Below are 20,606 nucleotides of genomic sequence, written 5' to 3' on the forward strand. Positions count from 1 at the left end.
AAAGTTTATTTTGTTCAGTAAACCGTGTCATATAAAATTAACAACAGCCAATAAAATTAGCTTATATGTTTCAACTGTAAAAGTCCAAAACAAAATAAAGCTAGTTTTAGTGGCACTAGAAATCTCTAGTTTGGCTTCTTCTCTTTGGCTGAACCAAGGTTCTTTTATCTAAAGCCCAGTGCACAAACATATAGCTTAATGTGACTAGTGTTCTTCCTTTTATTTCTTTCTCTATGGCAACCAATATGCTCTGCTCAGAAATGTTCCCCATCAAGGAAACAAATGATCTTCAGGGAGCAGCTCTATATGGCATCTGGTCCAATGGAGCACACAGAGTTAACCCCAGTCAAAAGCAACGCTGCCAAGCACGTAAACAAGGAGTGGAAAACTGGCGATTCTTAGCCCCCTCCCCAACTGAAACCTCTTCCTCCCTCGTTACAAACCGTTTCATTGATTCGGCATCAACTGTTTCCAAATAAATTACCAATTCTAAATTGCAAGGTGTTCTGTGTAAAAAAGTGCAATAAAATTCCAGCCATTGGATTCTCCCCCCTCATCATCACAGACGCAGCTTCCTTTAAAAGAACAAAACCAAGAAGATTTTAAAATTTTCTCCGGCCTATTTCACTAAGGTAAGGCACTCAAATGGGCCTGGACTTGGCCTAGCTATGTCCTCCGGCCATGTTTATCTAATTAACTGCACCTAGCAAGTAACTGCACCCTCAATTTTTACAAAACCCAGGAACAGTGGCAAGGAGGGAACAAGTGAGGCTGTCAAAAATAGAAAACAAAGTGAAATCGAGTCTGCGATGCTAAAGCTCCAGCCTCCATTGGGAATGAAGTGTAGGGATGTCCTGGTTAGTTTTGATTGATCACCCTCTTTCTGATGGGCTTTCACTACCGAGCTGGGAGGCTGCAGCTCCCCGCCTGCTCCCCAGACACAGCATTAACCAGGGGTGCCCTGACTTCCTGCCTCGCTTCCTCCTCCTCCAGCTCTCTGCCTTCCCTTTGCCAAGTCCCCCTCCTCACTCCATCCTCCTGCTCCCAGCATGAGTCCCCCCACCCCAATCCAGGCAGGCATACACAATTCAGGACATCACCACTGGCTACAGAAATAGGGTTTCTTCCCCTCTAGTCCTGATTCTCTGGGGAAAAAAAAAAAATCCCAATCAAGAAATATTTATATACTGCATGCTTAATAATCACTTCTTTTCCAAGGTTTCTTCCCCCCCCCACCCACACCCCACCTTCACGATCAACAATTACAATGAATAGCATTTCCCCCCCACCCCTCCAAAGTAAAGTGGCTTTTGCTGTGTGGGGCTTTGGACTGAGTCCATCTTTTTATGTAATATTTTAGCAGGGTTGGATTTTTTTAACTCCCCCCCCCAACATATCTTCCCTTCCTTCCTTCAAACAGTTGCTCTGTGAACCCTCTCTTGTCCCAAGCAATGAAAATAAGCTCCCAAACCTACAAGGACATAAATAAATAAGCCAAAAAGGAGGGGGAAAAGAAGAGAAAGCAGGGAAAGAAAATGAAAAAACACTTACCGAGCAAACTTCCAGGGTTAGGTTTTTAAATAAAATGTGTTTTTTAATTTTTTTTTTCAAATAAGGTGACTGGGTTGGGAGTGGAGGGGTAGGCATATTCTCAACTCTCCAGCACCGATGCGTCCTTAGCCTTCCCTTCACACTGACGCCTCGAAGCCCAGCTCTCCACTAGTCTATTATTTTCACCAAAATATATGAAAATGTATGCAAATGAAAATCAGCACTAACTGTTCTCCCCTTGTTATATACTTTGGATTTTTTTTTTCCAGACAAAACAATCACACTCGCAAAGGGAGGGGGCGGATGGGGTGGGGCAGCGTGGAGGGGGGAGAGAGGCCGGGGAGCGATTCGAGAATTAAGTACGACGCAAGGGGGGAGGAAGAAGGGGACAGACCTCAGAACAGAAGTGTATTTCTGTTATCGAGGAGCACAACGTTTTGGGGGGCTTCCCATACGCGCACACACACCCTCCTTGAAAAGAAAGAAAGTGGATCTGTTTGCAGAGGCGCTATCACGTTTCATCAGGCCACCTGAGACTGCTTTTGAAAGCGTGTACTGTGAAATTCATAGCAGTAATTTAGACAAAATCCTCACTGTATATTAATGAAAGGCGGCCCCATGGCTCTGTTCCTATCCTCCCCATTCAGTGTAAACAAAACCACGAGACTCTCTTGGTTTTTGAGCCGGATCCAAGCAAAATCGGCAGGAAAGGAAAACATGGGGTGCTGGCACCGACTATTCAAACGTCTGCACCTGGAGATCTCAGATTTATTCAATGAAATCTGTGTTCCATCTTTTATATATACATATACGCATACATAAATATAAAAAGCAACCTTTGGGGGACGCAGAGGAAAAAAATCCGTTCTGTTTGGGGTTTGGTTACCACCGCCTTTGGTATCTATACCTTGGCAATAATGGCTTTGCTAAAACCTACCTACGACGGTATCTCACCCGGCAAGCAGGAGCTGGACGAGAGCCTACATAAATTCTACGCGTCTAGTGTTAATCTTGAGATCACGCAGGGGCTGCCTGGCTGAGGCTGGGCAGGAGAACTCCTGCTTTCACTGAGTTCACTTAACTGCGCTCGGCAGAGGCACGATACAGCGGGAGAGAAGGGCAGGCCCGTTCACATTTTAATCGGAGCGCACCGGCGGCTGCTCCTCGTCTGCGTTCTGGGCCGCCGCTCTGGCTCGGGACTGCCAGATGCAGGCGCTGGCTGGGGGCGGCGGGCGCAAGGCGAGCGCACCCGCAGCTAGGGGTGCGGGGTGCACGCACACGCACGCTCATTAAGAGCCATGTATTTATTGAATGTCCGAGTTGGGTTAGTTCATTGGAAATCCCCGAGGAGGGTTCAATTTGCCCTTGTTTTCGTTGCCACTTTCTCTTTTTTCTTGGTTCGCTGAGGTTCCTCTGTGCAACGTTTCCGCTTGGCCGCGTCCCCCCACCCCACCCCACCCCACCCCCGCTTCTCTCGCCCACCGGGTGCACTCCCCCTCCCGTCCCCCTTAACTCTTTCAGCTGGGTTGGAGCTGAGAAAGCGTTTGTCGCCGCCAGCCCCATCCACCACGCAAATCCATCTGAGACAGAAAGGAAAGGGAAAAAAAGCACCACCATGCCTAAGAATAGAGAGCGGGCAAACCCCCCACCGCTAATAACACACACACACACACACACACACACACACACACACACACACACACACACACACGAGGAAGCGGTGGAGCAGAGAAGGGCGCGGCTAGCCGATTCCGGTTCTTTCGCCCGGCTTCTGCTGCCGCGGGAATTCCTAAAGCCATCGGGGTCGAATACACTTACGATGAATCTATGGGGGAAGGTCGGACTGATTGCTTTTCAAATACATCGCACGGCTCCGCTGACCGGCACCCTCCAAACTCACAAGGGCACGCACGCTACTTGCACGAATCCCAGAGGAGGGAGGAGGGAGGAAGGGAGGGAGAGCGAAGGAGGGAGAGAGGGGGTGGAGGAGCGAGCAAGCGGCGGCAGCGAGCGGTCCGTCTCGCACGCGCGGGCACCGCGCTGGTCCTGGACTGCAGGTTTCCCAGATGATGGCATCCGAGAACTTAAACAAAGGGGGCCGCCGCCGGCGCGCAGCGGCTGCGGAAAGTTGCGGTGGCGGATTTCCAAGGAGCGCGGCCACGACCCGAGCTCTTGGCGATGCGAGCCCCCGCTTCCCACCCCCGCCGATCAGAGATGGGGGCCGGCTGGTGAAGGGAAGAGGAAACTTTGAAACCACTGGGGACACATCTGTCTATAGGTATTAGCTTGAATGGTACATCCGTGCCGCGCGCTTTACAAATCTCTGGCGGGGCGGGGGTAAGGGGGTGAGCAACCCGACGCGTACTAGGTGGGGTGGGCAGGTTGCTATTTTTCATGTTTCCCTCTTCGTTTTCCTTCTGATTCTCTTCCCCTCTCCCGTCCCTCCCTCCCTTTTATCTCCCCTTTCTTCCCCCCGCCCAGACCTATTGCGAACACCCAGAGCCGCCGAGGGAACGCCAACGTCTGGGCCGGACACTAAGAGTTAAGATGTGGCGGAGGGGGCGGCGGGGGAGGGGCGGGGAGGGGAAAGTGGCGAGGGGGAGGGAGGCTGGGGGACCACAGATTTCCAGCTTCTACGACGCTCTGCCTAAATTAAAAAGCAACCAATCGGAACGGCCGGAAGGGGGGCCTCGCGTCCTGAGCCCGTCATTCCGAGCCTGCCAATCACCCAGCGGGTAGCCAATCAGCGGGGGCCCTGGTGCTCGACTTCCTTGTATTTGGGAAAGTGTGGTGGTGGGTGCGCGCTCGCGGCGGAGGGTAAACATTCGACAGTCCCCGCTCGAGAGGGAGGGACAGAGAGCGAACTGTCAGATCGGAGCGAGAGCGGGCGCCCGAGAGAGGGAGAGAGAGAGAGGGAGGGAGAGGGAAAGTGAGAGAGGGAAAGAGAGCGCGAACGAGGGCACAGAGCGAGCTCCTGCTGCAACTCTGCTCCAGCACGGCCAGCGCCAGCGCCCGCCGTCGGTGCACTCTACGAGCAGTGCAACGTGCCCACTGGAGTTGTTGTGTATCAAGGATCGATCCCCTATATGCACACACACACCTCCACCTCCACCAATGCACTCTTCTTCCTCCTCCTTCTCCAGACAACTGCTGGGAAAAAAATAAAACACCAACCCCAACCGTCAGCAACAAGGTAACAGAGCGATTCGACATCATTTTTTTTCCTGTTCAATTTTTTCCTTGTTATATTTGTTTCCTAATTTCTGCCCAAAAGGAAAGATGTCGCATCAGACTGTGACTGTTGCGAGGAGAATGAAAAAGGACTCTTGTTTCAGAGGCAACCAAGAGCTCGGGCAATAGCAACTTCAGAGAAATGCACCATCGCAAGAAGTTTTCCTAGGACAGAACAAAACTTGAAACGAGAGGACCAGAGGGGGAGAGCAGGAGCCAGCCTCCCCTCTCCGCATTCGCGAGCAGCCAGCAGCACCACGCCTTCAAGGACGAAAAAGTTTTACTACTCTAAGGGAAAACGAGTGAAATGTGTTCCTGAGGAGGAGAGGAGAGAGCGCACAAGGGAAGGAGCGGACCGGTTGCTGGTCATCCGTAATTTGGCTAAGGAAAAAAGGAGCAGCTTCTTTCTTTGTTATCTCCCGTGAAACCTTCATTTAGCAGGTGGACGGAGCCCCGCGACCGGGCAGAGTCCGGGCTCGCCCGAGGACAGGAGGAGGAGCGGGAACCCGCGCGTCCCGGGAGAGCGCCCCGAGTGCAGGTCCCCGCCCCGCCCGGAGAGCCCCGCTGGAGCGAGCCCAGCGCGCCAGGGCTGGGGGGCGGCCACGACCCCCCCTGAAGGGGGTGGCCACGGAGCGCACCCCGAGAAGCGAGCCCCCCTCCCCAGAGCGCTGCTCCTGCGGCTGCGGCTGCTGCTGCTGCTGCTGGTGACCAAGGCCGGCCGGCGACCCCCGCGCCCTGCCGAGCGGCCTTGCAGCTGCAGCCGGGGACCGCGGCGGCGGCGGCGGCGGCGGGGGCGGAGGCGGCGGCGGAGGAGGCGGCGGCGAAGGCGGCGGGGCCGGCGGGGGCCCGGGGCGGGGGCGGGGAAGGAGGGGGGGAGGAGGCGGGAGGCGGGGGGCGCGGCGGCGGCGGCGGCGGCGGCGGCCGCGGCTGCTGCTGCGGCGGCGGCGGTGGTGGCGGCGGTGGGGTGGCGGGAGCGGAGCGGCATGGCCACGGCGGCTTCTAACCCCTACCTGCCGGGGAACAGCCTGCTCGCGGCCGGCTCTATTGTGCACTCGGACGCGGCAGGGGCTGGCGGCGGCGGGGGTGGCGGCGGCGGTGGCGGCGGGGGCGGCGCAGGGGGCGGGGGCGGTGGCATGCAGCCGGGCAGCGCCGCCGTGACCTCGGGCGCCTACCGGGGGGACCCGTCCTCTGTCAAGATGGTCCAGAGCGACTTCATGCAGGGGGCCATGGCCGCCAGCAACGGCGGCCATATGCTGAGCCACGCGCACCAGTGGGTCACAGCCCTGCCCCACGCCGCCGCCGCCGCCGCCGCTGCCGCCGCCGCCGCCGTGGAGGCGAGCTCGCCGTGGTCGGGCAGCGCCGTGGGCATGGCTGGCAGCCCCCAGCAGCCACCGCAGCCGCCGCCACCACCGCCGCAGGGCCCCGACGTGAAGGGCGGCGCCGGGCGCGACGACCTGCACGCGGGCACAGCGTTGCACCACCGCGGGCCGCCGCACCTCGGACCCCCGCCGCCGCCCCCACACCAGGGCCACCCTGGGGGCTGGGGGGCGGCCGCCGCTGCCGCCGCCGCCGCCGCAGCCGCAGCCGCCGCCGCGCACCTCCCGTCCATGGCCGGGGGCCAGCAGCCGCCGCCGCAGAGTCTGCTCTACTCGCAGCCCGGGGGCTTCACGGTGAACGGCATGCTGAGCGCGCCCCCAGGGCCCGGCGGCGGCGGCGGCGGCGCGGGCGGTGGAGCCCAGAGCTTGGTGCACCCGGGGCTGGTGCGCGGGGACACGCCGGAGCTGGCCGAGCACCATCACCACCACCACCACCACGCGCACCCGCACCCGCCGCACCCGCACCACGCGCAGGGACCCCCGCACCACGGCGGCGGCGGCGGCGGCGCGGGGCCTGGACTCAACAGCCACGACCCGCACTCGGACGAGGACACGCCGACGTCGGACGACCTGGAGCAGTTCGCCAAGCAGTTCAAGCAACGGCGCATCAAGCTGGGCTTCACGCAGGCCGACGTGGGGCTGGCGCTGGGCACGCTCTACGGCAACGTGTTCTCGCAGACCACCATCTGCCGCTTCGAGGCCCTGCAGCTGAGCTTCAAGAACATGTGCAAGCTCAAGCCGCTGCTGAACAAGTGGCTGGAGGAGGCGGACTCAAGCACCGGCAGCCCCACAAGCATCGACAAGATCGCGGCGCAGGGCCGCAAGCGCAAGAAGCGGACCTCTATCGAGGTGAGCGTCAAGGGCGCGCTGGAGAGCCACTTCCTCAAGTGCCCCAAGCCCTCCGCGCAGGAGATCACCAACCTGGCCGACAGCCTGCAGCTCGAGAAGGAGGTGGTGCGGGTCTGGTTCTGCAATCGGCGCCAAAAGGAGAAGCGCATGACGCCGCCCGGGATCCAGCAGCAGACGCCCGACGACGTCTACTCGCAGGTGGGCACCGTGAGCGCCGACACGCCGCCGCCGCACCACGGGCTGCAGACGAGCGTGCAGTGAAGCCAGGGCGCAGCGCGAAGAGGGCCGCCGCCGCCGCCTCCGCAGCCGCCGTCAGCACCGCCGCCGCCCCCGCCGCCGCCGCCGCCGCCGCCGCCGCCGTTGCCGCTGCCGCTGCGCCGACCCTGCACCTGGGCCGCTCCGGGCTCCAGCCCAGGCCCATCCTCCGCCCTCCCCTCCACCCAGAGACAGGCATGCCCGCCCTTGGAGGAGAGAACGCGGGAGAGACAGACCAAGGAGGCATTTTTGCAGTGCAAGGAAGGAGGGGCCAAAAAGTAAAAAGCATAATAAACACCCAGACTGTTTTATATACATGTATAACAAACAAAACCGGAAGAGAAAAAGGGGGCGATCATGAGATCTCGTTTATACTGTGGTGGTGTTTCGTTTTTGTTTTTGTTTTTAAAGAAGGGTGAAGATGCCTGACGCACCAAAACTGCACTCGTGAGGTTTTACCACCCTGAGATGACCTACACGGCAGCGGTGGACAGCACCTGCCTCGTCTTCTCCTCTTTGATAAAAAGAGAGAGAAAGTCCCCTTTCCTTTCACTTTCTCTCCCCAAAATAGCTGCCTAAAGAGATCCACGAAAACTTTATTTCCTGGGAGCGACCTGAGAGAAAACAGAGGCACCAGGTTCCATCAGGGGACGACACCGTGCTCTGGGACCCTGTTTTTCTTGGCCATATTAAAGTCATTTGGAAACAAACAAATCAACTCTGAAATGGGAAGGAGGGGGAAAGAAAACAGTCTCCAGGAAAAAAATAATTATATTGACAGCTTCTGAAACTAACAGACTGAATAGCAAAGCCAAAAGAAAAGTATCCTCAAAGTAACCTTGGAAATAAAAGCATCGGGAAGGAGCAGAGGGAGAGGGGGACGTCCGCTGAGGAGTGGCGAGAGGCCCCGGCCGAGTCGGGTCGCGGGCGGGCGGGCGGACTGGGAACAGATCGGGGACCCAGCCAGCAAGGCCGCCGAGCCAGGCCCGGCCGCGTACCCAGGCTTTGATGGCTGCCATTCAGGGTGGACGATGCCTAAAGATTCCACCGCTAATATTTTTTTTATTAATATTTTTATTTTTTATTTCTGGACTGACTCAGATAAAGGAATTTAGAAAGACTGAGCACCAGCCGCTGCACTTCTCTGGACTTCTCTCCTCAATCCGTTGCCAACTTTGATTGAATGGGTGCTGTGGATGTGATTATATAATACTGCCATTTCCAAGCAGTGTTTTTGGTAGGTTTTAATAAACAGACTTTTCAAAAGACGGCAATATAGAATTGTTAGATCCGTTGTTGATCTAAAAATATTTGCTTTATATTTTCATTAAATGACTTCTTTTAATATTTTATTCAGAATACTTATGAACTGCTGCAAAACGGTAATTTATTTTTCCCCAGATCTTGTATTACGTGTTTTTTTCAGACGAGCACAAATCAAAATGAAATGAAAATATGGACAGTTGTTAGGTAATAAGGGTATCTTTTGATGTGATCATTTGATTGTAATTTAATTTGAGTAGTGATTCCGTAAGAGCTGATCGAGAAAATAAATTTGTTAGAATGAAATAGTCTGTGTCTGATGCGTAAACACTGTGTGGGAAGAAAAGAGTTCTTTAAGAAATATTTTTTTACTAATGAAAATCCTTAAGTAATAGCGTTGAGGAAGTAGAGCCTGCTCCACTTAAGGTACTTTTGGAAATCTAGAGTAAAGCATAGGCATTGCTGAGACAGCTAGTATTTTAACATCGTAGTCACTCCTCGTTAATCCATAAATTCACAATATTTTTCTCTCCCTTAATTTTAGTGGATGTCTTTAGTGTTTTTAGGTGACATTGCCTAAATATTAACCCTTTTCTTGGAGATACCTGTGTTTCTTATCGGAAGATTGAACGATATCACCAGTAAAAATGAGCCAACTGGTTATTAATGGTTAATACAGCCCCTCCCCCCAAGTTCAGCTGCTTTTTTCTTCTCCTGCCCCCCTCCCAACATGTTCCTCTTTTCTCTTTTTCTCAAGACTATAGTTGTTAAGAGTTGCCTATAAGTCTTATAAAATATTTTGATATCAATTACTTCCCGTCAATAACTATATGTAATTAAATTTAAATTATTAAGCTTTTGGGGATTTTTTTTCCCCCTGTAATGAAAGAATATAGTTCTAAAATCCTGATTATGGTCCACACTGCATATCGTCTGTGCAATCACCAACTCAGACTTAAGGTTCTATATTTCTGTGTTTTTTTCTCTCCCCAGTATGATTCTAGATCTTCTTTACTGGTGCTGGGGATTTTAGTTTTTAGGTCACCTTTTACCTAAACCCTGCAGAGTGGTCACATTGATCAAGTTAGTGTTTCAATATTTACAATGTGGGGAAATGAAAGTGTGATGCCTCAGGTTGTGAGTACTTAAGACGCTAAAGGCTCTGCTTAGTTGAGTCCCTATATATTGTACTTTAAAAAAAGAAGTATTTAGCAGTGATAGAGCAATGATTTTATAGACCAATTTCCCCCAATCTCACTTAGCTGTCACTCACTTTTTTTCCTCCTTCTCTCATCTTCACTCCCTCTCCCTGTGATACCAATGCAGGGGTTAAAAAACCCTGAAAACTGTGAGACCAGCAAGGAACAGTTATTTCTCCCAGACAGGCCCTGTGTCACTTTCATAAATCAAGCCCAGCCAGATGGCCATGTATTGGGTTGCATTATTTTAAACACCAAATCCTACTAAAAATCACAATCATTTTGATTTGTGAAATCTGAAAAAGGCCACATATATTAAACAGAGAGAAGAAAAAAAATGAAGACCAGAAACCACAATTTACTTTTCTCTGCCTTCTTGTTCCCTATTTCTCTTGCTGCTGTAATCCCTATGCCCAGCAAATTTACAACCTGGAGTGGGGGTGGGGGAGAAGTTCACCATTTTGGGGGTGTCTAGAGAGGCAAGCAAAAAAGTCCTCGTGGAAAGCTGAGGACTGGTCAGGTTGTTTTTATGTGGTGGATACTACTGGCACGTGAGATGGAATCTTGTTTTTCCTATGGGAATGGTGGTGGTTGATTAGACAAGTAATGGGTCTATTAAAAAAATTTTGGGAGGTATCTACTTACTTGATTTAGCTGACAACAAAAGAGCTAACATTAGATTTCACACTGTTTTCTATTAAAAAGCAAACTTTGCTGATTACTTTGGAAGAATCCCTGATTTGAGGGTAGCAGAGTAACTTTTAATTGGAGAAGCTAGGAAAGCAAACCCATTTTGTTTCATTATTTGCATTTTATAAAGTGAGCTAATGCTTGCACTCCATTTTTTTAATCAACCCTTTGAATGTAATTACAAAATGAAATGCATGGTTGAAAAACAAAAGAGGGCAGATATAACTGAGAGGTTTTGTGCTAAGGCTTATATTGTTACACATGTAAATAATGAAAATATTGTTATATATCACCAGATCTTTTTAATGAATTTGGTCATTGTGTTCCTTTGCAGCGCAAGTGTCTTGTGCTTCGTAAAGCGCCCATTTGTTTCCTCCATTTCAATCCAACCCCTCCTCCCCTTCCAACCCAAAGGAAAGTGACAAAGTTCTGTTCCATCAGCCTTGCTAATCCCAAGCTAGGCCCACTTACAGTTTACAGTCTCCTGTGGCTCTTGATCAGTTGTCCAAGCCTCCGTCGGTCACCTCACCGCCACAACCATTTTCCCCTGGCAAGTTTGTGCGATAAATCATTCAAGGTGTATTGAAAATAGTCACTTTGCTGTTGTTGCTCTGAATTTTTTTTTTTTTTTTTTTTTTTTTAGTACTTAGCCAAGGACTACTTCTTTGTTCCAGGTAGAACTGTTCATTATTGATCTTAGCGATTGCCTCTGCTGCCCTATAGCCTCCAGTGTTTGCTCATGACCATGCTCATAATCTGTTTTGTATGAATGGTTTTGAACATTCAGAGAATAATTGGTTCTAATATTAAATGCAGTATATACTATTGATAGTTTTATCGATAAGTGTAATATTTTAAATAATTTTAACAATTAAATTTGTTTTTTAAATTATATATTTGTAAAGTATTTATCCTGTTGAAAGCAACAATATATTGTTGTATTTATTCGTTTATTTTTGTAATAAATGATCAACCTCTTCAAGCTAAATCAAAAATGATACTTTTATATATTTATACAAAAATGTACTTTAAGAGATGGGCATATTTGCACTAATTTGTATGTAAATTGAGTAAAATCCATTAATAACTTGTAGCTTTCAGTACTAAATTGAAGGAAGAAACATTCTCTCCACATGGAGTGTAGTTTGCCCAAGTTCCAGGGTAATTAATCAACTCTAAAATGGATGCAACAAGTATTGGCACTGGATGCAGACTTGAAATTAATTATTTAAAAGGTGGACCTGATTGTTTTTTTAAGGCAGAAAGACAGAAATTAAAGAATTTGCTTCTTTCATGAAATGCACGTGGCTGGCTGCAACGATTAGAGCAGATGCTGTGTTTCAGTGATATCCTAATACCTGACTGTGCTCAGACATCTATGTTGGGAAAGGGAGTTGTAATAAGAGTTGGGAGTTTGCGGTGACCCAGAAGCAAGGTGATGTGAAAAAAGAAGAGTTGTGCTATACTGAAGAAAAAACTTTAGATGATCCATAAAATGACTGTGAGTGGAGAAGCCCTTTGTCCTAGTCCAGCTACTAACAGCATAAGCAATCAGCACAGGTGTTGTTGTTGTTGTTGTTGTTGTTGTTGCTGCTGCTGCTGCTGCTGCTGCTGCTGTTAAGAGTGATGCATTTGAGAAGTGTGAGGCAACCCCTCAGGCTCTCCAAGTTCTGTAGGTCAGTTGGTCATCTCAGCTCCTCAGGGCTGCTGGTCTGAGGGCCTGAAGTTCACCCATGTGACCTCCTGGGTGCGGGATCCCCATGGCAGGCTTGACATTGATTTCAATAAGGAAAGCAGAGGGCTCTGCGTTTGCATCCTGAACTTTGTAGCCTAGGAAAGGAAATAGTGCGCAGGCTGGAGGAGCTGGGGGTGGGGGCGGCGGAGATAGCAGGACGGGTACTTGTGTAATCAGATTCTTTGATTTTGTTAGCCTGGCTCATGGCCTATTAATTAGATTACTCTCTCTTTCATTCTTGATTTCACATCCGTGTTTGTTCCTGTATCCTAAAATGTGGGCGCGAGCTTGGCGAGCAGGAGCCTATGATGTCACTGCCGGCCAGAGGCGGCCGCCTGGCCTTCTGGCGGGCTGTGGGCTGCGTTCTTGATGAGTCCGGTCTTCCTCAAGGAAGAGTTGGCTCTGGAAGTGACCTCAGAGGGGTCTGGGAAGAGGGCAACAGTCATTCTCGTGGCGGCACGATGTGTGCGCTGGTGTGTGCGCGCGCGTGCCGTGTGCATGTGGGTGCGCGTGAGCGGAGGGGAATGCGGAAATTCGCAGTCTGGACCCCGAAGCCCTAGGGGTACGGGCGACTGGGTCAGGTGGAAGGCCTGCCTCTGGTGAAAACCCGGGATCAGAAGAGGCGGAGGGGGAGGGGGACCCGAGGCAGCCGGGTGTCCAAAGCTCGCTTCTCTCCGGGAGGGAGGGCAGGGCTGGGCGCGGAGGTGGGGCGGTGGCGGTCGCGGTGGGGCGGCCGGGTCCCTGCTCGGCCCGGCACGGCCGGGCGGCCAGACTGTGGCAGCTGCTGCGGGTCCCACAAGTTGTTTTCCTCGTGGCGACCATTCAGCAAAACGCACGAACCTTTCTCGAAGATTTAAATTTCGCGGATGAATTACCATACACCGGTTGCTTAGCAACTAAATTCAAGCAGGGCTAAGAATATGCAAGCTTTTTGTATTCTCATTAATAAAAATGCCACTCTGACACAGCAACCCGACTTTGGATCACTGCAACTTCTGTAAAAGCCGTAGGAGAATACAAACCGATCCTGCCTTTCAATTACAGATCAAAATGGCTTGAAACGCGATGTTTTGTTCATCTATCTTCCTAAAAAGCGATGTAAAAAATAACGGCTTTCAAGAGCAGTAGTAAATTCTTTTTTTTTTTTTAATGGAGTTGTCTATCGGGGTTACTGATAATTGTCAACTGAACCCTTTTGAAACACAGGTTTAAATAAACCTTTTCATAAACGTTTCCACTCTCTCCCTCAGTCCCTCCTACCCTCTGATCCTGTTCTTCCCCAGCCTCGTAATAACAATTATTATTATTATTATTCTGGAAACACTCGGGCCTGGGGAACCCTAGAGACTAAAGGGCAGCCAGCAGAGTAATAAGCAAACCTGGGGGCTGGAGAAAGTCCAAGGAATTGAGGAGCCAGGGAAAGGGAAACTTCTGAAAGTTTCCTTGGAAGGTTGAGGGAGTTGCTGGAGGCTGGAGTCGGCTCAGGTCCCAGAGGTTCTGGCGATAACTTTCTGGGGGGCTTGTGGAAAGAAAGGTAGAAATGCTTGTGGTTCTCTGCGCGACGTTTGCGGATTTTCCGTTCTGGGGGTGCATCCTCCTCCCGGGAGAGTTGAGTTGCCGCCCCCGCTGCTGACGGTGGAGTTCAGAGGGGCTGAGTTCAAGGCCTGGCTGACCCGGACTCTCTCTGAAATCCACCTCTTTGCTGCCCAGGGCCCTGGAGTCCTGGAGCGGAGGACCAAGTGAAGACGGATCTGGACCCGTGACCCCTTGGGTCTTCCAGGACTGTGGCCCAGCCCACAGACCAGGGCCTGAAATTGATGTGGGGGACGTACTCTGTTTGTCTTCCCGAAGGATGCGCCGCGTGGAAGGAGATGCGCAGACTGGTTCCAACCCGTAACCTTTCGCTGGGGTCCCCATGTGCGGGCAGAAGAAGTCAGAGCGGAACAGTCTAGTGCACTGGCTGGGCTCATTGTTTGGGAAGACACCGAGGTCTAGGCAGCTGGGATTGCGTAGCGGAGGCAAGGCCGGAGGCGGCCGGCGGCTTTGTGGAAGTTTCGCGCCGCCAGGCCCTGCGCGTCTCACTGGGCAGTGGTGTTCTTGGGTAGCCCCCGGCGCTTGGCCCACGCCTCCGCTTCCCGCGTGTGGGAAACTCGAGCACCCTACAGGCACCGGGGTAGACTGCCTGTGCCTGGCCCGGTGACGGTCCCTCCCCCAGGCCCCGTCTCCGCCCGAGGACTGCAGGCCTAGGCCTACGGGGAAATCCTGAGACCGCGATGTGCGGGCTCCGGCAGCTGGGCAAGGCAGGGACTGTGCCCAGTCCTCCCGCCAAGGAGATCGCACGCCAGCTTCGCTTCTGAAGCTGCAAACGGAGGCAGTGGTCAGCCCTAGAAAGATCCCGGGACAAAGACGAAACCCCAGATTAATCCCCATAAGATTCCTGGGGAGCTACTTCCCCTTCCCCCCTCACTTTGACAAACAGGAGAACTTTAGAGGTGCCGCGTCCCCAAGTCAGCCTGGACTTTTAAACCCCATAACTGACTCCATTTAACCCGATTTCTTTCTAGTGTGTACCAAGAAACAGTGGAACTTAAACAAACCGTAAGTGGAGATATTTAATGTATTATAACATGCTCAGAGGCGTTAGAGTTCCTTTTTTTTTTTTTCTTCCAGTAAAACATACATAATAAACAGGGAGCCATTTATTTACAAATACAAATGTCCTAGACAAGCCACATTCCATGTATGTAATTCATCAATGGAATTTGTTCCTTTTTCTTCCTTTGGAAACAGAAATTTTAGCTTTTAAAAATGGCTTGGGTCTTGGGGAGGGGGGTGGGTAGGAGAGTAGTTTACCTGTTCTTTGAAAAGGGAGCAGAAGTGTCCAGCCAATTCCTGCTTTGAAAGAATGCTAAACAATATAAAATAACCTTTTAAAATAGAGAGGTGTTTGTTTTCTTTTTTACTCCTCAGAAAAGAAGTTTCTTAGTTGTAGTTGCTGTTACCAGAATTGCCCAGTGGAAATGGGTTGGTAATATCCCCCTAGTTGACAAGTGCGTGTGGTGTATGTGTGCACGCACGTGCATGTGAACAAAATTGCATTTTAAATGCCTTAAGCTGGATGGGAATATACGAAAACTGTATCTGTAAAATGTATTCAGTTGTCACAGTTTTAGAAATGTCTGTGGAAATGTGCCCACCAGCCTGCCTCCTTCCTGAGAGTTTATATCTAGGTAGAGTGTTAGGTGATGACTTTCTAGTCACCGGTATGGCCAGGATCAGTTACCTGGTGAAACTGAGTCTGGTTTTTAATTCAAGAAGTTTTCTCTAAGGGAATCCCCTTTCCCTATAAGTTGATAGAGGGGCGTTGTTTGAAGGAGAGTTGTCCAGAGGAAGGTGGAATCAAGTGTGAATTATCTGTGTGACCCAATGAGCAGTGAATAAATATGAAAAGTGCAGAATACACCTGAGGTATGTCTGGGGCTTTGTAAGGTCCCAGCACTAGACATGATTACATAGTACAAAAAGAATGATCGCTGCTGCCCATGTTTCATTATTGTAGCTACAAAATAATGGAATGAACATTGAGAGGGAAGCAAAAACTTTTTTAAATTGTTTTTTCTTTTAAAGAAAAGGAACAAGAGGTGTTCTGATGAGCTTCCTGGGAGACCACCCATTAGCTCTGTCCTCCAGGACTGCCTCTCCGCATAAGGCAAGCCCATTTAGTCGGCTGGAACATTGCACACTGAAATAGAATAGGTGTTCTTTTCAAAGAATTTTCCTTGAGCCAGCAAGAAAATAAACGGTGTCAAAACCCACCACCCTCACTGTATCCAGGTTTAGACAGGGAAACTTTGAGGTGTGAGTGGGGCTAGCCAGATTTGTTCCTTTCTGCCCCTATCAAGGTCTCAGAAGGAGGGTGAGTCTGTTTCACTTACATTTCCAAGGTTGAATACTCTCCTGCAGAGTTAAAAAATAAATTAAATAGGTCTAATCAGAAAGGATAGTATCACCCAGAAACTGACCAAATGAAAAGAAATGTCTTAGTAGCTTAGTCTTGAGAATCTTTAGGTGACAATAGTGAAAAAACCATCGTAGAACAAAACAACATCTACGAACTATTTTAAATTACCATTTCATGGGGAGAAATCTTTCAAATTTCAAAATCGCTCAGGCAAGCCTACTGATTCGACTTTGTACGCCTTAAAGATTTCTGCCAAGCAGGGCTTTAAAAACGTTTCCCTACTGAAAGAAGGTCTTTAACTCTTCCAAGAACTATTTAATAGTTGTCCTGAATGTTTTTAACGAGAGAGGGAGGCTAAGTGAGCAGCCTTGAGTCCCACACAGCCTGGGGGAGTAGAAGTGGTGGACACTCAAAGGCACGGAGCAGCCTGCACCTGAAACGGGCTTTCTGCTTCTCAGTGAGGAGGGGCGGCCAAGGTCAGCAGTATTTACATATGTACCTGATCCCAAAGGCTTTCCTCTATTTATCAAAGAGGAGGGACTGCAGGTGAGGGGGTGGAAGTGAGGGGAGAGAAAGACCAAAAGAGAGATCAGTTACCTTTCCCCTTTGTTCCTGGGCCTTGAACTGGGGCTTCAAGGAGGGGAATAAAAGCCCCCAGGGAATGAAGCTTCCATCTCCATTTGCATCATCCTGACACCCCCGCCAGAAAACCAAGTGCTGGCTGATTTGGGGCAAAATGGTAACTTGAGGAATCCCAGTGTGAGTGTGTTACATAACATACAGAATCCTCTGTGGGGAGAGGTGCACTCACTTGATTTTCTCCAAATGACTGTGTGCAGGCGGAAAGCCCTAGAAAGAAGGAATGAAGACAGGTTAAATAGGAAGACTGTGGGGAAATGGGGAAACGTGTAGCCATATATGACAGGGCACATGTAAGCTTGTGTGCAGGTAAAGTTATACCTCCACCATCCGTGTGCCAGAGCATCCTTCAGAGATCCTGCCTAGAGCTGCACCTTGGCTAAGTAGGACTCCGTACTTTACAATGGTGGTATGGTGGGGGCAGTGGTACCCAAGACTACTGGGACCTGGTTGTCTTGTGGTGCAGTAGGAGCCAGGTCTGTTCACGACTGTGTCATCCTCAACCAGCTCTTTTTGTCAGAACCCTCAAATCCTTAGCCTGGGCGGGCAGGTTACCCCCTCCTCTGTGCGCCCTGCTGTGCCCACCGCAGTCGCCCTGCGGTGGCAGGAGAGCTACTCATTCAGCAGTAGCAGTATTGCGCCGCTGCAGCATCCCGAGGTCACATTCAGAAAGCCGGTTCTTCCAGGACAGCATCGCCCCAATACTGCAGGCGGGGCTAACCGTGCTTATCTGCCCCAGGCACGGAGGGGAGATTGTCACCAACGGAAAAAAGCCTTGCAGAAGGGGAGCTGAAAGAGGGCGGTTGATCCTGGGCAGATCCCCTGCGCCAGGCCCTCTCCGCTGGGGGCGAGCCGGGAGGGAATCGAGGGGTCCGGGAGGGGGAGCTGCTGAAAGCGCGCAGGCTGACAAGGCTATAACAAAGGCTTCCTGCAAAACTAGTACTAAGGATCTTTAAAGGATCACACACCTTGCAGGCGTGTCCCCAGCTCCCGGGACGCAGAGCCCGCTGATTGTTCTCCCGGGCTCCGCAGATGTGCCCGGGTCGTCAGAGGTGTGGGGCTGGATGTCCAGAGTCTCGGCCTCGGCCCCTGCGCTCCCACAGGCCTGCGCTGGTAGGGGTAGGTGCCCGCGCCTGGGCCCGCGGGTCTTTGGTCATGGCTGTTCCCCGGGAGGCTCAGTTACGCGGCAGCCTTGCTGGGCAACATGCCTCGCCCTTGGTTAATCCGGGAAGGTCGCGGGCTGCAATCTGGCCTGACGAGGCAGGCCCTGAAGTTTCCCCGCTGGTCGAGCAGAAGAGCGTTCGAGAAGCCGGGAGCTGGTGGGGCTGGCGGGGCGTCTGAGTCACCTGAGCTGCAGAACGGACGCCCCCACGACAAGCTGTGAGCACTCACAGCGGCTAGTTGGGCATTTCCCAGCAGCCAAGGCTGCGCACTCCGCCCCTGCTGAGGTCCCCTTTGGTTCCCGAGGACCCAGCTCCTCCCGTCCCTCTACTCGGCGCCCCTTGCCGCCATAGAATCCTGGGGCGACCCTGGGCCAGGACCTCCAGCTGATGGGTAGGAATTGGTGGGAAAGGATTGGCGCCCCAGCACCGGGAGACTGGAAGAGTTGAAATCAATGCAGGAGAACAATTGGGAAAAAGTAAGAAAAAATCACCCGGATGACCTCCAACTTCACCCCCACACCCCCACGGGATTCTGAAGGCTCCTGCGCAGGTCCTACAGGCGTCTAGAAGTTGGTGGGAGAGGCGCTGTTCTGGCACCTCGCGGTCTCAGGAGTGGGGCTCAGTACAGAGCAGGCGGCAGTGAGGAGCTCAGGGCCCGAGTTCAGGTCTAGGAGCAGGTGCAGGAACCCATAAGGCAGGAGTGTTTCTCGTCCGCCGACAAAGTGGGTGGTGAGAACACAACTCTGGGAAAGGGGTAGGCGTGGATGTAAAATATAGTCAGTGACTGTTCCCCTACTTCTTGGTGTCCCCTTTCTTGAACTCAGCCCAGGAGAAGCTCAGAAGCATGGCTGCAGACCTGCAACTTCCAGCCGCGGGCACCCACCGGCCAAGCCTCTCAGAGCCCAGGTCTGCCAAAGCTGGTTCAAGCCCTCAGGCCAGACCTCCAGACAACTTCCCTATCCACCCCCTACCCCCGCTGACCTGGGGTGGGCTAGGGCTTCCACCTCCCTAATGGCTGCTGCCTTGGGGCCTGCTCTGAAATTCCAGCCGGCTGGTCTGGCTTCGGCGGAGGAGGGGGAGGCAATGAGTGACACAAGCCCCCACCCCTGGCTACAAACAGTGCAAATGAGATGCATTTAGGCTGATCACGCTACTGTATTTTATGCAACTTAATGTGTCTATGTCTTGTCAACTCTTCTAGTCAGGAAGAATAGCAGAAAAAAAAACTTCAAAGATTTTCTATGTGTGTGTGCTTTCCAACTATAATTCCATATAGGGCGGTGGGGTGAGGGTGGGGCTGCTGACATGAACAACATTATATAAACCCTCCTAAAATGCGATCTTAAGACACAAAGAAAGAAGTGAAAACAGGTGGGAATGGTGGTAGTATTACCTTAGACACCTAAGGGTTCAAAAACCTCAGTGGAGTGAAATGGGCCTGGGGTATTCTCCCCTTGGTGCCTCCCTAGGGACAAGCCTCTTTGGCCTGGGTTATGGCTGCTGGCAAGAGACCTTGATGAAATTAAGTGGATTCTGGCTGGGAAAAGTTTAAAGATGTAATATTTCTTTTAAAGAAACAAACTCATTTATATTTATTTGGGGACAGGGAACAGGTCCTGAACAATGTGTAGGTCCACCTAGGGGAGTGTCAAGGGTGCCCTGGGAAAGGATAGGTTTCCTGACACAAAGGAGGCCCTGTATGGGCGATGGAGTGTCTGTTCTCCTCTTTATGTCCATTTTCAAACAAGTTGTAAGTAGAGGAAGCTTGCCTCCAACTCTCACCAGACTCTCCCACCAGGTGTCCTGGGAACTGAGTGATGTGGGTCTCCTGTAAGGTAAGTGGAGCGGGTGCCAGGTTCTAGGAGACAAATAACTTCTGGTATTGTGCCCCAGTCCTGCTTGTGCAGTTCCCCATGCACTTTGGGAGAGCTCTGGAACTCCCTGTAGGACAGCTGGACAGGATCACAGAGTCAATAAACCCAGAGCCAGCACCACCGCCAGCCCTTCAGGCTTCTTTGCCTCTGACACCAGAAAGGGGAACAACGGATTGTCTCTGCCCTGTTCAGGAACTCTGCCTCCCCCCACCCCCATAAAGGCTTAGTGGTAGGCAGAGCCCAAGCTGAACTTGTTTGCTGGGAGTCCTTGCTGGAGGCAGCCTCTTGTCCCCTCTTTCAAGGGGTGTCCAGGGTCAGCAGAAAATTTGCTTGGGGGGAGCCTCTGGGTCCTCTGAGTTCTCAGGGTGCCTCTTGGTGCCCCAGAACAGAAACGAAATTGTTGTGGACACCTGAGGCTCTCCTCTTTAGAACTGCCTCTGGAGTCGACTGTCCACTTAGAGAAAGTGACTAGCTTCACCTTCAGGACTCAGGGCCATCATACATAAGCTGCCCACAGTCTGGGCCAGGCCAAAGAGGCTTGTCCCTAGGTAGGCACCAAAGGGAGAATACCCCAGGCCCATTCCATTCCACTGAGGTTTTTGAATCCCTATGTGTCTAAGGTAACACCATGCCATCCTGTTACCTGTGCAGGATTCCTTCCCTGTTGTATTTCTTGGCACTGCCTGAAGTGTGAGCTGCTCCACTGCAGGGCAATTAACTCTGACAAATAGAAATGAGGAGGGGGGATCATGTGCTTCACATCAAGAGAAGAGGCCACCCAGTGCTCAAAAAGTATCAAAACTTTTCGCTGCTTAGCAGA

The 20,606-nt window shown here is 51.6% G+C and overlaps 1 protein-coding gene and 2 long non-coding RNA genes across 5 annotated transcripts in view; 2 read left to right on the plus strand and 1 right to left on the minus strand.

Moving 5' to 3' along the window:
* The window catches only part of LOC106993104 (uncharacterized), a 46,208-nt gene extending 42,736 nt beyond the window's left edge, over nucleotides 1–3,472 (minus strand). For 2 of the 3 annotated variants that reach the window (XR_001439264.3, XR_001439263.3), the window contains exon 1: nucleotides 1,552–1,695. This is a non-coding gene — a long non-coding RNA (uncharacterized LOC106993104). Of the gene's footprint in view, nucleotides 1–1,551; nucleotides 1,696–3,369 lie in introns of those variants that run through there. The other variant, XR_001439262.3, reaches the window with a different exon arrangement.
* Nucleotides 3,473–3,546: 74 nt separating this feature from the next.
* Nucleotides 3,547–20,606, plus strand: part of LOC144333684 (uncharacterized) — an 81,172-nt gene continuing 64,112 nt past the window's right edge. The window contains exon 1 of the long non-coding RNA XR_013402613.1: nucleotides 3,547–3,829. This is a non-coding gene — a long non-coding RNA (uncharacterized LOC144333684). The remainder of the gene's footprint in view (nucleotides 3,830–20,606) is intronic.
* On the plus strand, nucleotides 4,375–19,145 carry POU3F3 (POU class 3 homeobox 3). The gene is made up of 2 exons (XM_077958957.1): nucleotides 4,375–18,388; nucleotides 18,737–19,145. The coding sequence occupies exon 1, from the start codon at nucleotides 5,766–5,768 to the stop codon at nucleotides 7,266–7,268; it is 1,503 nt and encodes a 500-aa protein (XP_077815083.1). The 5' UTR covers nucleotides 4,375–5,765; the 3' UTR covers nucleotides 7,269–18,388; nucleotides 18,737–19,145.

This window comes from Macaca mulatta, chromosome 13, assembly GCF_049350105.2.
Source record: "Macaca mulatta isolate MMU2019108-1 chromosome 13, T2T-MMU8v2.0, whole genome shotgun sequence".
Lineage (NCBI taxonomy): Eukaryota > Metazoa > Chordata > Mammalia > Primates > Cercopithecidae > Macaca > Macaca mulatta.